Here is a 17,000-nt window from a genome sequence, read left to right on the forward strand (position 1 = left end):
CTGATGGCTTTAACCTCACATTTCTGAAGCATTTGCCCATCTAGTTTGAATTCTGAATCGAATAAATTGTACTGTGGATACACAGATGGATTCGTAAGAGTGCAGGAGTCAATGAATTGATATAGGCATTTATTTGCCGTCAGGAGGCATAGATGAAACAAGACGACACGACTCTGAAAAACACTGAGGAGTCTGTGGCCAACAAAAACATTATTAAATAAATAAATAAAAACAACTCGAAGTCTGATCCCTCGGTTCTAAAGAGAACCTCACTAGGATACACCTCTGAGAAACACACACCAGCTCACCCCGTTATATAAAAGAGCTCTGTAATAATAGATAAAAATGTCTTTGAAAGGGCTGAGATGAGCTTGTAAAAGATTTTGTAGCATTGAGAGGGGGGGGGGGGGGTGAATTCATGCAGTTCATTTAAAGGTTCAACAAAGCACACTAGCTTGACATCATTTTTAAAATGTGATTTTAATTCTGTACATGTAATTAATGCGATGACAAGGTATTCAGTGTTGATTGCTTTTAAGGTCACAATTGTGCATGTGCTTCACGTCACTCGCTTGGAAAACCGGTTAGAAATGGTCAGTTTCTAAATGAGTCCTGCACTCCACTCTCAGCACAGGCTTCCATTGCACAATGATTAATACCATAGAGCAGAGAGATGCCACTTGCTCCTTTAAACAGATTTAGAACATGATATTAAATCATAACTGATAAATGAACAAGCACATGTCAAGTAGTATACAGGTTACAACAGACCATACAGTAAAAAAAAAAAAAAAAAAATTGTAATAGGGAACTGAATTTATGCCAGAATGCTTCTGTAATGTATGCCCGATTACTGAACCATCTTTAGGGTTTCGACAACTCCCAATATCCGGAGTTTCAACTGCCTGTCCAGGCATCCTTCGGGATCCATATTCTTCATCAAGAAGCAGAAACGTCACTAACGCATCAGTTTTAGCCATATCTGCTTCCTATAAAGAATGATGGAATTGGGCATGGAGAAAAGCAGCACAATATTCAGCTCGGGCTCTCGAACAGCTTCCCCGCTTTCTTTTAAAGATAAGTTGATGCATAGACTTATTTAGAATGTTTTCTCAGAGTTTTTGAACGATTAACAGCACACTTCAAACTCCCTTAGAGTCTATTAGGTTTTCCGCACACATTAAAAAGGTGACAGTGACAAAAATTAGACAAGACAAACAGAAAAACAAATGAAAAGGGAGAAACAGCATCAGTAAGGCCAAGGCTGAGAGAGAGAAAAATATATGCAGGAAAAAAAAAAACCTTTGGATAGACATGAATCTAACTTGTTCTAAAACATCTTATTCCAATATGAATCGAAAGATGAGGGATTTCATTTCACTGTATTCTGAGTAGGTCTAGATTAATTTCTAATGCGGTTATTTTTCTGTCATTAGGTACCTAGAGACCATTAATCAGTGCTAGAGTTTCTCACAAGAACACCCGGTACAATCAACATCAACGTTCACAGTCAAACACACTCTAAAACCGGCTAGCTGTTCTGAAGGTGTTCGTTCCACAAAGCAGTTTAAGCTCTAATTGAGGCTTCACAACCTGATCCCAGATCAGCTGTAGAGCAGGAACAACAGCATATCTCCTCTTCCATCACACACACAGTCTCACAAGCCTATCATCGAAAGTGAGGAGAAGATTGGGTCAAAACTCCCATCACTAAAACCAAAAGAACACCGTAATCTGATGGAGCAACATTTCCTTTACAAGGTGGCTTCTTCCTCAAGAGTCACGTGGATGAGATTATACTTGAGGGAGAGAAGATGATGGACAAAGGGATTTTGTTTATTATGTTAAATTAAAAGTTAAAGGGCTTCTGAGTACAGAGCCTAGGGAAGAGAAGGGGGGACCTGATGCTCCTAGCTCAGGAGCTGACGAATCTCCTTGTGCATGTGACACAGGAAGTCCACGTAAGAGGCCCCTCCATTGTTGCTCTTATCCTCCACCAGGAAGTGTTTGAATATCAGCTCCAGCTTGTCTTCCTGTTTCACCACCATAAGCTGAAAGACAACAATTATTTACAAATATATCAACTTAGTCATAGACTAGTTTTAAAAATAAGGGGGGAAAGGAGTATACTACTGGAGGAAAAAAACATTAATATCAGCTGTAGGGAATCTTCCCTCTAAGCTTTGCGCAGAAGAAATAATATGCCACACACAGGACAAATGCAAAAATGAGATTGGAAAGCCATTTGATTTAACTTAGTAAATGCAAAATAATTGCAATGCTTTGGCAAACCGCTATAGTGTTGTTGTCACTATAGAACCAGTGAATGTGGTTTCATAGAAAGAATGATGTGCGATAAATCAGTCCCTGTAGAAATCATATGCTTTAAATGGTTGTGGACGAAATAGCTCAACACGAGAGCTAACGCAAACATAATAACATGAGAAATAAAACATCATGCTTTAAACAAGAGTGGCTTTATTAAGTGGTGGAAATAGTGGATAATGAGAACAGAACGGAAACAAATCTCTGAACATTTAGAGTCACACACAGGTGTAGTGTGCAAACTCTTACAATGTTTTAGATAACTGTAAAAATTAATGTTCCCGTTTTTTTAAAAATATAGATTTTTTGTTATATTATAAGCCTAATAAATTATTGACCTAAAAAATGAGTTCATGAACAATAACGGATTCATTTTTTAATATTAGCTATATTATATAATATATATTTTCAGGTTATATAATGAAAACGTGCATCATTTAGTCACCTCAAGGATCAAATCAAATATAAATATCACATAAAGGTAAAAGTTGTACACTTTTTGTGTGTGTGTGCTGTACAGGGCTGGTATAAAGAATGTTTCTGCTCAGGTTGTTTTTTACACTTATTTTATAATCACGAATGACCCTTCCCCCCCGGTAGTGAAGACATTAATCTGGACTGACTGCTAATAATTGTATTGTACTGAGATGATAATAATATAAAAAGAAAAGTTCAACACAAGTGACTTGAAACACAAATATCTGCAAAAGCATAATATCAAGCCCTGTGACGTATTTACCTTCATGTATCGTGAGCGCTGTGCCCTGACCGTCTCAATAATCTCCCTCAGTCTCTTTGAAAAAGGATTATCCAAAGCCGGCAGAGAGGTCTAAAGCAGCAAAACAAAATAAAAATCACCAATGTTCACATCATATTTTTCAAAACAAAATGCAACATGCAAAAACATGTCAAGCCTCCTTGGTAAAGTTTCATGTGATCATAAGTAATACCTGAGCTACACAACTGCTCCTGTTTGAGAAATAAACCCTAATCTTTTCTTTACATTATGTATGCATATTATTTTCTCAGCATTTATAAGGGGCCGTACCATGTTGGGGTCTATCTGGCCAAAGGCTGGCGTGCCAAAGATGTTCTGAAGCAGCTCCTGTTGGGCATTGACCCCCACCCAAAGGAAAATATTCAGTCCATTCTCTAACAGATACACTCCTCCCCTAGACAGTCTCTCCTCCGAGTCCCTCACTGCCACAGGCAGAGATATGCTCTCAACATCCAACTTTTGCTGTAGAGAAACCGAGAATGTACCATAATCATCACAGCTCAATTACAGTATCAAATGGGCTGATATTATTGCATTTGTCTCTCACCAGCGGAAGCAGACGAGGATAGAAGAACACATGGCTCTCAGATACATCCATAGTGCTGACCAGCTGTCTCAGGTAGGCACGGTCATCTAGAGAGACGTCCGCCCCGGGCTGGAGAACGTCACTCTTCAACACGCAGTTCAGGTACACGGGCAGTAGCTTCATACATTCTGGTAAAATCAACTGGATGCAGACGAATAGAAAAGAAAATAGAAGTAAAAATAAGAAAATATACATAATCCAGGACATGACAGAAACAATGAAGATATTTAATCATTAATAAATAGTATTTGTATGAACAGTACACTGTGTTTTTGTGTGTTGGTTAACACACTATAATTTTTTATAGTTACCTGCCCTGCTGAAGATGGACTGGCACAGTTCTTGCGGTAACAGGCTAAGATCTGTGCACACTGATTCACCAGGCTATCACGTACATTCTTGATAGGACTGCTGAGTACACTCCGATATGCTGTAAACACATACAAACACAATCTCTAAACTCAAATCAAGTCCCAGAACACATAAAAAAAAATTAAAAATAAATTCTATCTTAAATTTTTTTTTACATGAAAATAGCCTATATTAAGATTAACTAACATTTCAGCCTCCACTTAGATGTGTAGGATATAGATAGGTAGGCTTTGTTTGCTATGTCAATCATAATTTATTACTGACTTGCCTTTGCAGGCTAGCTTTATTAAATTATGTAGGTAGACTTTGAAGGGAGCTCTATCTTTTGAAATCAAAACAAAAAACAAAACACCAAAACAATGATGCATTATCATTGATGTGGAAAGGGAGCACTAGCATTTTAGAAAACAAACCAAAAGAAACAAACTAAAAACAAGACAAAATGCCAAAACAAAATAAATATATTAATAAAAATAAAAACACCAAACCAATTGTGTATTAAATGCTGTATGCACACTGGAAGGGAGCTCTAGTTTTTTTAAAAACAAAACTAAAACACAAAAAAAGTGAATAACAAGACAAATAAATAAAATTAAAAAATTAAATAAAATGGAATACAATTTTACATTGTTGTCACAGAGGTGGCCCAAAGAATGCAAGCGCAGGAAGCAGTGAGGTGTTTATCTGACCGTAAGAGGATGTGTGTGGTTTTACTCACCATATTTGGCGAAAAAGTTCATGATGGTGTCAGTCTCACAGTTCCTGTACAAGTCTGCCAGCTGAGAGCAGCAGTTCACTGCCATGTTAAGGATCCGCAGCCGTCGCTGACCACTGCAGCTGGTGTAAAGAACTGCACACTGGAAGAAGAGCGAGAGAAAGAGAGTACAGACTAAAAAGCTGCCACAGCTGAAGTCATTAAATGTTGAGATGACTCAACTCCGTGTAGCTGACACTTCACATATGAGTGCAATACTACACACACACACACACACACTCGCACGCACACCTGCATTAGAGCTCCAGTCTCCTCGCTGAGCTTGTCATCATGTCTGAACTCCACGGTAACGGTCTTGTCACAGTCTAGTCCTGCCAGCTCTACATCTGTGGTGTTGCTCATGTAGAAGGAACCAAAGAAGTCGGTCGCCCGGATACCTGTCACAGCACCACACAAAAGTTCAACTCCTGTACATATATTCATTAAAAACTGATAATGCAATAAAAAAAAAATTAGAACTAGAAGTGGATGAAGACAGCATGGCTGCTATATCTCGGAGAGCTGTAGAATAAAATCAGCATAAAATACATACAGCATAAAATACAAATACAGCATAAAATGCATTTATAAATTTATACTGATCTGTTGTGGTTTGAACATGGCCCCATATTGGCTTTTGAAGTTGAACACCTCTGTTAAAATGTTAAAATAAATACAAAGATACTGCAGACTTGAGTAACAGCGGTGTAAATTCAGCTTTCCCATCACTGGAATAAACTATGAATATGTAATTGCTAATGAATAAAAACAAAACTATTTTTCAGTTGTAATACTACTTCACAATATTACTGTTTGATGTATTTGTAATAAAATAAACAGCCTTCACATTCACAACAACAGTTGTGTATAAATATATTGTGAAGAATATAAAAGAAAAACAAAAAAAACAAGCAATAATTCAAAATCTTGTGTATAAAGCTGTGCATTTACCTGTGCTGGTGCGGACCCTCATCACTGCATCAAAGCCCATCGGCTTCTGCACATCTCTCCTCAGGTCATTGAGGAAACGCTCCTGGTCAGATGAAGCCTGAAACAAAACAGTGCATGTTGTTTTTGTTTAAGGAGATTTCTTTGATCTGGTCATGTATGGTATTAATGGCTAGGTGGTATAGTTCTATCTTACCTGGAAGTAGGTGTATTTGTAGATGGAGCCACCCGTTGAAGTTGGGACCACCCCTAATGTTGCTACATCAACATATTGGTTGGGAAAGAGGAAGAGGTCCACACAGCAACCCTGTGCAACACACTCCTTGGCAAGGGTGTTGTAAAAACTAACTTGTGGCTGGAATAATGACTGCAAAAGAAATGGAGATGGAAACTTCACAATGTGCTGGAAAGGGTTCTTTAAAACTACCCAATAAACACCACATTAAAATGCCTTCTGTAACAATGTTCCCACAGTCCTCAAAATCTCAATGATGCCAAAATATTTTTAGAGACAGACACAATCAAATGAGCAGAACAGATTTAAGAGGCACCTTTTCTTTATCTGTGCCCACTAGTTTCTTATCATCCCTGTTCTTCAGTTTGCCTGGAGCCTCAGCAATGGGAAGAGATGAGTGAAAAACAAAGAGCTTTCCGGCACAGTCTGCAGCCTAAATAAATCAGAAATGTTACTGTTATTTAACGATTCCACTCGGAGTAGACAAAACACTCAAACCAAAATAAAATGTTATACTAAAAGTTTCTTCCATTAACACTGTATACAGAAATGGTCAATTTAAACTACAAGGCAATCACAATGCATTCATATGATGTACACTCACACTCACTCAATAAGATCAAATACCTTGAGTGCTTCCAGCCCGGCCTGAATGACAGGCCCAAACACAGTCTCGGTTTCCCGCGTGTCTGCAAACATCTCAGGGATCTGATCCAACAAACTGTGGGCAACGTACATTTTCATAATCAATATTTTGATGGTCAAAAATTCAGGAATTCTAGCTTAAATGAAAAAAATTATAATAAATTATAGGGTACATACTACATACACACACACACACACACACACATTACAATTCAAAATGATTTTTTTTTTTAAGATACTGATATGTGGATGCATTATATTGACACAAAAAAAATACATTATAAAAAATGTTTTAAAGGTACAGGTTGTAGGACCTGCCACGAGAGGGCACACTATCAAAACAATAACAATCGCGTGATTTGATGACGCTAAGGAGGAGCATGGAATGATGGGATTTGTTGTCTTCTACCCAACCGCTGACGGCCATCAATCAGACAGAAAGATAAATCATGGATTTAACACGAGTTCAACGATTTGCACGAGTAGATTACATACAAAGTCAATGCAAAGACGCGATCAGACGATGAATCAGACGCATCCTCGTGCAGGTCTAGAGATACTATGCCCTGCGTTTGGCGTGTATGCCCCATAATACTAATCTTGTTGATCGTTATAATAGTATATTATAATAGTATATTATCGTTATAATAGTATAACAACTCACCTGTCGAGTAAAACACAAGCGAGATCGGCATCTCTTTCTAGTTGAAATTTGTCCACGACACGGTTGTCATGTGGTTTCTATGTCAGTAAAGGCGGTAACAAAGGGTAACTAACGTCATTGACAGGCGACTGCATTGCCCCGTGTCACGGTTTAGAATGGGAATTTTCTCATGATTTACAATTAATTGAAAACATTAGAGATATTGTTAGTAATCAGCTGGACAAAATATATAACACTAGCCTAGTGGTTTTTAGATATTTTACTGCAAATATCTTACAAATTGTACCTTTAACTGAAACATTTTACTACAATACAGGTTTAAAAAAAATAGTATAAATAAAAATTTAATTAAATAAATGCATACTGTATTTTTCGGACTATAAGTCGCACCTAAGTATAAGTCGCATCAGTCCAAAAATATGTCATGACGAGGTATATAAGTTGCACTGGACTATAAGCCGCATTTATTTAGAATCAAGAACCAAGAGAAAACATTACCGTCTACAGCCGCGAGAGCAATGAGGAGCATAGAGCGCCCTCTGGTGGCTGAAGACGGTAATGTTTTCGGTTGAGTAATTTCTCTTGGTTCATTTCAAATTAATTTTGATAAATAAGTCGCACCTGACTATAAGTCGCAGGACCAGCCAAACTATGAAAAAAGTGCGCCTTATAGTCCAGAAAATACGATACTTGAAAAAAAAAAAAAAACTAAAACAAAAAACCTTTACAACAAAACTGAAACAAAAAACTGAAGCCTACCTCTCAATAACCACCCTGGACTCTGAGACATTGACCAGAAATCCATCCAGTAGGGGCACAAACATGTCAGCCACATCTGACACTACCATCATCTGTGGCTGGGCGAGGGAGGCCTTCACATTATAGAAATGAAGCACTTTGTTGTAAGTGACGAAGCCAACTCTAATGTTTGATTCCACATCAGGGTTCTCTCTGCAGGAATAATAAATAGGCAATGTCACAATTACACAAAATGTTTTGTTTTACATACAAAAAACAATCTCTCAACAGATATGAATGAATTTTCTGTGTTTTTCTGATGGATCAAACTGCTTACTGTTTTTAACTCACCTGGGCAAGTAGTCCAACAGTGTCTTCAGCTCCTGACATACGATTCCAACCATGCCGTTCTTTACAGCATTGTAGGACACATCAATCAGGAAGATGAAGGCCGGCGGCTGAGGAATCTTGTTGTTCTGTCAATAAATCATATTAAAAATTAACAACCCCATACATATCAGTACAGATTTTCCTTAAGGTTGTTATGGCATGATGGGAACATATACTGTACCTTACAGTAGTCCACAGTAGCCATAAACTCATAACTGCCCATGGAGAGCTCTGGTCGGTCATAGCAGTCCACCCTCTTTCCTGTGTGATCCAGATGCTGGAAGTAATGGGGAGGCACTAGGAGTGTGAAAGGAGAACAAACACCAAAACATTAAATGTCGATTAGGATCAATTCAACATAAGCGTGTTATGGGAGCATTACTAACCCTCTGTGACACAGCTGCAGAAGCCACACTGGAAACGACGGCCACCTTCGATAAACTGCATATATGGACACATATAGGCCTTACAGCGATTACAGCGGATGGGACCACTTTCTCCATGATCCACAAGATACGGTGGTGTCTGCCAGTAAAAAGGAATGAATGAGGTCACACATGGAATCGACAACATGCAGGCTTACACACTCATAGAATGTGGCCTTATACCTCATCTGCAGGCAGAGGGGCCAGGGGTTTGATGACAGCAGCCAGGGGCACCTGGGCCTGTTTGGCCATGTCAGAATTGGAGGGCATGTTGTAGGCTGTACAACGGATATAGCGTGGACTCGCATTCCCTTTGGAGAGACGAATAATACAATGCATATTTTATCAAGACCTGTAACATCATGGATTAAAGCCTACCGTTTTACATTAGATAAAAAAAAATAGCATGCACTATACGGTATTAAGTAAGAAGCAATTCAAAGTTGTTTGATTCCAAACAATGTCCAAAAGTATCTAATATATATATTCTTACCTTGATCTTTAACTTGGAATTTGGTGGTGACAAGAGGTGGGGCTTGACCTCTGACCCCTGTAGTAAAAGGTTCACTTCCCTTGTTTGCTTTGTCATCCTCGATAACCTGAATCTGAGTGAAAAAAAAAAACACCAGCCTATGAAAGACTGACACACCTTTATTCATGAACAAAAAAACACACCCTGACCTTTCACCCAATAAAACACTTTTCTTTATGCTCATTTAGAACTAACCCAAACGGTAAGTTTTTAAGTTTAGCGCCACATCTGATCATCTAAACCAGATTAAAGGAATATTCAGGGTTGAATAAGTTTCACCGACAACGCCCAATACATGTTGTCCCCATCACTTTAGCTCTAATATCAAACATTTTCTTACTGTCCCAATGTTATCTATGTTTGGATTTTTGGTTTAACACTGAAATAAAGTCTGTGGTTAACACTAGCTTACATTTTTAAATGTTATTCTACGACATAAAATATAACTGTGATTCTACACAAAACATGTATAAATCATAAACTTTCGTTGTTCACAAAGCTTAGTTTCTCCAATTACCCAAAAGCTGATGGAAAAACCAGGTTGTCAACCAAAATTACTTCAGCCCTGCAGCTCTATTACTGCCCTCTTGTCATCCCAATAATGCCATTGATAGAGCACGAATAGAATCTAACCCAGAATATACCTTTAAACTATGGGCCAGAATGCGTATACATTAAACAGCCCAACAAACCATAAATAAGAACAGGTCAATCATGCACACACTGTTACTTTATTGCATGCAGGAGGAGTGTAGATATGAACTGTTTTGGGTGGGCACCAATGACCAGTAAAAAGTTAAATGAGAGTCATTTTCCAGAATCAAAGAAATTATGACTTAAAGGGACAGTCCACCCAAAAATGAAAGCTCTGTCATCATTGGTTCCCCCTCATGTGGTTAAGAACCAGAATGGTTTTCTCTGTGGAAAACAAAAGAAGATATTTTGAAGAAAGCTAGAAACCAGACAAAAAAAGATGATCTTCCGTGTTCCATAAAAGATAGAAAGTCATAGTTTTGGACGATATGAGGATGAATAAATGACGATAGGATTAAAAAATTTTGTGTGGACTACTCCTTTAAATCTCATTAAAGGAAGTTGTCTTGTACACAAGCTATTATGTCAGTTCTATAAGAACAAAAAAAAAATGTTCATCAAGACCGTGTCATTGGCATCCCTATGAGTAAAGAACAGAAAAATCTGGATACAGTATAACAACACAGAACAGCAGAGAGACACGAGGCACTTACTGGACTTGGGATTGCGTCTGGGTCTATTCTATGTCTTGTTTTCTGCACAGGCGGCATGTCAGAGGCTTGCTTTACATTTTAACAATTTAGTCAACAAATTATAAGAGAGGAAAGGGATAGAGAGAGAAGCCAAAACAAAAGGAAAAAGAGAGAAAGAGCAGAAAAGATAAACAGAAGTGTAACCACAGTTACAGTTCCTCTGTTTTTTCCAAGCCTAGAATTACTGATGATTAATCACAGTGTTTAGTAGACAGTATAAGAGAGATGTGTGCAGTTATTGCGAGGCGACACGTGCAGAATCTTCAAGCTTTGAAAAATCCATGAATCTGGATGTTATTGTTACTAATAGCCACCATAGTGCATGCATATCAGACACAGGAGACTCCAGAGCGAAGCCTTTCTTAACACAAGCACATCACACACTTATTAACATGGATATTTATTTTACAGATCGACAGTGTACATCTGTGCGTGTATGTGTGTGTGTGTGAGAGAGAGAGAGTGTGGATGCAAGTGCATTAGTAGTAGTGAAAATGATGGATAAATATTTATACATATATTTAATATGGGCCGTGACCTTGTGTTTATGTGCATGTCAGATCTGGATTGTTCATACCGGGCTTGGAATAGAATCAGGATCAAGCCTCTTTGTGGAAGGTGGCGCTGGAGCAGGTGCAGCGGGTGGTGCTCCATAGTTTGGCTGCCCAGGATATGGTCCTGTGTAACCAGGCTGAGGACCTCTGACCTGCCCGAAAGCACCTGGTAGGGAAATAATATATAAATAGCAAATAAATCAGTTCTCAAAATCAAAGACTTGTGAATGAATTAGTCCTGTTAAATGGTTCACCTCAATATTTTTTACACTTGTACCCTTGTAAACCTGTATCGCTTTATTAAAAACACTGAAAATACAGGAAAATATATTTTTTAGCATAGTTTATAATTAACAGGAACAACACTGATGCTCACCATTTTGCTGAGGAGGATATCCCTGCATTCCTGGCTGTGGTGGTGGTCCTGACATTGAAGCACTGATAGGACCAGGTGGCATGCCAGGTTGTGTAGGGGGTACATGATTAGCCTGTGCCATTGGAGGCCCCTGCGATGCCAGAGGAGGTCCTTGAGATGCCATAGGAGGGCCCTGCATTCCAGCAAAAGGAGGCCTTGGTGGAGCACCAACTTGTGGTGGAAACCCAGTAGAAGTTGGAGGAGGACCTGAGTGGTAAGGTGAGGATTGGGAAACTGGTGGTTGGGGCTGCATAACTCCTGGAAGCTGAGATGGAGTCGAGGTGGCTGGTGGACCTGCAGGGAATATGGAGGGCTGGGAGGTGGGAAGCAATGGTCTTGAGAAAGAGGGCTGTGTCGGAGGAAGTGGGGCTCCGTATGACTGGGTGGGACCTGGAGGCACCTGGGCTGAGGAAAAAGGAGGCTGAGAGACAGGTGGAGCTTGAGGGAAGGACTGTGGAGAAACAGGTGGTGGAGCTTGGGGCTGAGCGGGGCCAGTGGAGGAGAAAGGTGGGACAGCAGTTGGGAAAGGCTGCTGGGCAGGTGGTAGAGCTCCGTAGTAGGACTGTGGAGGAGGCTGAGCTACAGCTTCAGCAGACGGAGGCTGTGAGGGACTAGTGGAAGTGGGTTGGAAAGGAGGAGGAGCTGCAGGTGTGTAGGGAGCAGACATAGCAGCCTGGGACACAGAGGGTGGGGCTAGAAAAAAAAAGATAAAACAATTTGTCAATCACAGCGATGCTTTAGAGCTTAAGTTAAAGTTTTAAAAGAGCTATTTACCATAGCCTGGGACTGCAGGGGAGGGTGCAGTGGAGCCAACCTGCATGCTGGCCATCTGATTGGTCATATGCTGCATGCTGACAGGTGGAGCTCCAAACTGCTGGCTAAACGGGGGCTGAGGACCAGACAGATTCACTGCACCTGGAGTGTAAGGTTGAGACACTGGAGGCCTAAACAAGCAATTAAAAAGATCAAATTAAGAAACATGACAATGCTGCGAAACCATTAAAATAAGACTCTCTTTGCATTCATTAAATATTTAGTGGTAATTATTTATAACCCATTTAAGCAATTATCAGCCACAAAACTCAAGAAGCAACACAGTGCTAATAACACACATGCTGCTATGATGGGTCACTGACCTCTGTGGTGGAGCACCCATTGGAGGTGGTCCATTCTGAGTTTCTCCTTGCCCAAACTGAGAATAGCTCTGGGCACCTGAGACGGGGGGTGCCCCTGAGGTGGGAGGTCCTCTCATACCTTTAGCAGGACCAAAAATAAATAACTGAATAGTTTATTATCCCAACAACACATATTATTTTTCCTATTTTTATGATTAACTTTGAGGAACAAAGGCATTTAATTTAAGCAAATGATGCATCAAAAATATAATGCAGTGTAGAATATGGAGACTTGTTTGTGTTGTTTGCTGGTCCTTTTTATAAAAAAAATTCTTCATGTTAATAGGATTATTTTGCTTAGGCCTTTAGCAAAACATTATTTTTAAGCATTACATACATTTCTGATGGGAGAGTTTCTTATAGATCATCATAAACCATATATTAACTTGCAGTTGCTTGTTGCTAGCCAGCTGTGTGCCTAACTCTGCTTCGAATACTACATGTGCAACAGTGCTGCTTAGCTGTCCCATATTCTGCAGTCAATAACAAATCGCAGGGAATAGGAAAGAGGACAGGCTGCTAAGCAGAATTAAACCAGTTACCTAGGTCAAGAGGAGAGGAGGAGGACAGGTCAGAAACTAAGTTTGTTGCGAGAGTCTTAGTGGGAAAGCTTGCATAAGGAGAACATCCTGCAATACAAGAAAGAGAGAGCAGTGGAAAATGAAATGTTAAAACAGGAGAAGAGAGGTAAAAAAAATCTGAAATCTGACTGTCACTTTCTTCTTTTTCACTTCCACTCCGAAAAAACACAGCAGATAAATTAACAGATCTTACAGACTGAACTGAAGGTCATATTAATTAACAACAACCTGTCATAAAAGCATTTCCTTAACTAGTCACAAACATTTTGCATTTTCACCCACCCTTACCTTGTGGTGGACCTTGTTGGTATGCAGAGCCCGGCCCGTTATAAGGTGCGTACTGAGCCGGATATCCCGATGGCACATGGCCACCCCCATATCCAGGCTGGGGGTAGCCCTGATACCCTGGCTGAGGCTGCCCGTAAGGAGAGGCCATGTGAGGTTGTTGGTTGACATTCATTCTCAGTTCATCCCTAACTCTGAAGACAGGGCAAAAACAGGGAAAAGTATGAAGAGACAGTGAGTGAGTAAATGCTGTAAAATGTAAATGTAGAGTAAATGTACTGCTGTAAGAATCTCTCTGATGCTTCCAGGGGTCTAAAGACATTCGCCACTGGACTGCTGGCACAGCAAAACTCCCGACTCAACATTTGAGCTCAGTGCAGCAAATGTTGTCATAAAAGAGAAAGTTGCCAGAAAAAGCTGTTTCACGTTTCAAGCTGGAAAAGCTTTGGGGTTTCTAAAAGCAAACAACACTAGGAGGTTGAGGAGTAAACAAATAACAGGAGATTCTCACACTATTTTTAATGTCAGAATCTAAAATTATTCATTCATGATTGCGAAACCCATGTAAGCGTAGACCTTACCCCTGTATAAAGTGAAAAAGTTACAACGGGATTTGATTTATCCAAACAAAATTGATTGGATCATGAAAAATAAGCCCTGAAAATCAAAATAGAGACAGAAGTGAACGAAAGTTTGCAGTGGATCATGAATGTCTATGTTGAGGTCAGGTTCACCCTTAAGACGATCTCAATCATAAATTAATGTTAATAATAGCACATTATTATTACACACACAAAAAACATTGTTGGTAAATTTCACAATTATTACAAAGAAACAGCAATTAACACATTGAATTAAACATTGAATAATCTTTATTTACAACTTTGAAAAATCTTTTTTTTTTCTTTTTCTTTTTAACAGAGCTTGAAACTACTGCATTAACTATTGGCAGGATTTTGAAAGGCAGTATTACCTGCAAAAGTACAAAATGACATTCAAACAGCAACTTGGATATTAATTAGTATTAACCAATAGTCTGCATGACCTATTAAGTATCGTCAGCCAAAAATGAAAAACTGTTTGAAAAATCAGGAAATTTTAGGTCTACATAGACTTAACACTATTTTTTTTAATGATGATGATACTCAACAGAAACATAACCTACATTCAAAAGAAAGCACGCCCTAATAACATTCACAGCTCATAACGGACGTCTGACGTATTTGGCGTTTCACACCCACCTCAAACATCTGAGACTCTTCACTTCACTAGTCCAGTTTATTCAAGTAACTCCTGAAGCTGCTTATATAATGGTGTTTAATAGTGTCTCCCACATATCAATTTCTCAAACATCCATGAAACAGAAGCTGACTGGACTGATGTGGACTCAAATGACAATTACTGCCAGCACACTTGCTTTCTTAATAGCAGATGTTACGAAAAAAAACCAAAACGCAGATGGAAAAGTAGTTTTAACAGCAATCTAGATTTCTTAATAAATCTTATTTAAAACCACTACTCATCATTTCTAGCAAGTAGTACAGCAGAGAGGTGCTAAAACAATGCAGCCTTGAATAATGTTGAATAATTCAAGGCAATGGACACCGTAATAGTATACAGCACAACATGTGCGAGGACTTCCAGAGATAAACATGCTCATTTTCTATCTATCTGTCTTAAATGAAATGACAGGCCTGCTGGATGACCGGAATATACACAGAGGAGCTCAGATGCGTCATGTACATGATCTCAACTTGGGTGACAAGTTACGTTTCATGAAGGGAAACCAGCAAACATTGAAAATCAAGTCCGAGACTCAAACTCGTCACAAATCTCCTGACCAAGCAACTGGTTTCATGCTGTGTTCATGCCCTAAGGCTCAAAGACAGCAATGATCAAACAAGCAAGTCCCACTAAAAATTCAAATCTATCTGTGGATTTCACCACAAAGCTTGACAGAAAAGCAGCATCCTTTAAAAAATGAAATATCTATATATGTATATCATATATAGGGGGGCATGGTTTAGGGGAAAAAAAAACTGCCAGTTACCACAGTTATCCATTAATTTACAATGGGAACAACACAAAAGAAAATCTCTTTCTAATGGGTATGCACAGATATTCTCATTGTGTTGATTTGTAGTTGAACATCCTTTTTGAAAAACTAAAAAAACAAAACAAAAACAAAAATTCACTTTGCGACAGAGATTCGAACGGGTCTGAAAACCAGTGTCATGCTTTCACTTTCATACATACAAATTTGGGAAATGTAAGCAACTGAGAGGGACATTAAATAGGTAAAATAATAATACTATATAAAAATAAACAACTAAGTTGATGACAATGACATTAAGACACTAGAAGTTGAAATGTCAAATCAAGAAGTTGAGAAACAAAATCACAAAATCATAACATAGCCAAGCAGATGCACTGCAGCAACGACACATGTGCGATTAAAACTGAATAATATACTATTAACTGAGCCATTAAGTTACATCACACACATTAAGCTTTAATAACTGCTTTTATGTTTAAAATCACTGACGTTAGTTGGCGTATGAGAACATTAAATCCACTCTCTCGCTCTCTCTCTCTCACACACCTCTTGCTAAACTAATCTCGGATGTTTATCGTTGCTGGCTATTAAAACAGGATCAGGAAATGACCCACTGGGTCTGCCAACACACATCTCACCTAAATAAGCCCTTATAGCGTATGAATTACAGCAAAATGTGTCACTTTCATATATTAAATGTGAATTAAACTCATAAATGACTCGACGCTGAATGTGCTAAGCTAAGCTAATAGAGGCAGAAAAATAAATAATCAAACATCCAGCGCCAATTGACAGCTTACCTCATAAACAGCTCGATGAGTTAACGAACGAGTCGTCAGAACGCCGTTCCGGTTCTAAACGCCGGTAAACGCGACAGGGCTGCCGTTCTTTCACGGAAAGAAAGCGGTGAGACGGACGTTTAATCCCTTCCTCACGCGCACCGGAAGAACTGAGAATGTATGCCACGTCCACATCCGGTCATGATGAAGTAGATGATGATAGACGACTTTCACGTTTTGGAAAAATAAAACGTTTTTTTATATATAATTATCAGTAGCTAATTGCTATCTGACCTGAAAGAACGGCTCAGTGAATTAGTCTGTAAAGCAGAGAAGGCTTTAGATGACGCATTAGCATACTTTTATTTTGAACTAACGTTAAATCTAACCAATAAATATATTTTGAATATTTGCCCAGACTATGGTTTATTATTCTAACTGAGCAATCCTAACTGCCTATGACCTTTAGACATTTTA

At 38.9% G+C, this 17,000-nt stretch overlaps 1 protein-coding gene across 2 annotated transcripts; it reads right to left on the reverse strand.

Moving 5' to 3' along the window:
- Positions 1-114: 114 nt before the first annotated feature.
- Positions 115-16,712, reverse strand: LOC132121650 (protein transport protein Sec24C-like). 2 transcript variants are annotated; one of them, XM_059531269.1, is made up of 24 exons: positions 16,545-16,712; positions 13,692-13,882; positions 13,365-13,451; positions 12,784-12,901; positions 12,422-12,591; positions 11,609-12,340; positions 11,256-11,398; positions 9,354-9,465; positions 9,044-9,171; positions 8,822-8,960; positions 8,617-8,732; positions 8,397-8,521; positions 8,067-8,258; positions 6,626-6,719; positions 6,315-6,431; positions 5,960-6,130; positions 5,767-5,863; positions 5,068-5,213; positions 4,780-4,918; positions 4,001-4,119; positions 3,651-3,830; positions 3,374-3,565; positions 3,065-3,154; positions 115-2,051 (listed from the first exon to the last, which is right to left on the reverse strand). In XM_059531269.1, exons 1-24 carry the CDS (start codon positions 16,547-16,549, stop codon positions 1,911-1,913), a joined length of 3,744 nt encoding a protein of 1,247 aa, XP_059387252.1. In that variant the 5' UTR covers positions 16,550-16,712; the 3' UTR covers positions 115-1,910. The 2 variants fall into 2 exon arrangements, with proteins under 2 accessions (XP_059387252.1, XP_059387253.1); XM_059531270.1 differs by lacking the exon at positions 13,365-13,451 and having other exon boundaries at positions 16,545-16,711.
- Positions 16,713-17,000: the final 288 nt, after the last annotated feature.

This window comes from Carassius carassius, chromosome 39, assembly GCF_963082965.1.
Source record: "Carassius carassius chromosome 39, fCarCar2.1, whole genome shotgun sequence".
In the NCBI taxonomy this organism is placed as follows: domain Eukaryota; kingdom Metazoa; phylum Chordata; class Actinopteri; order Cypriniformes; family Cyprinidae; genus Carassius; species Carassius carassius.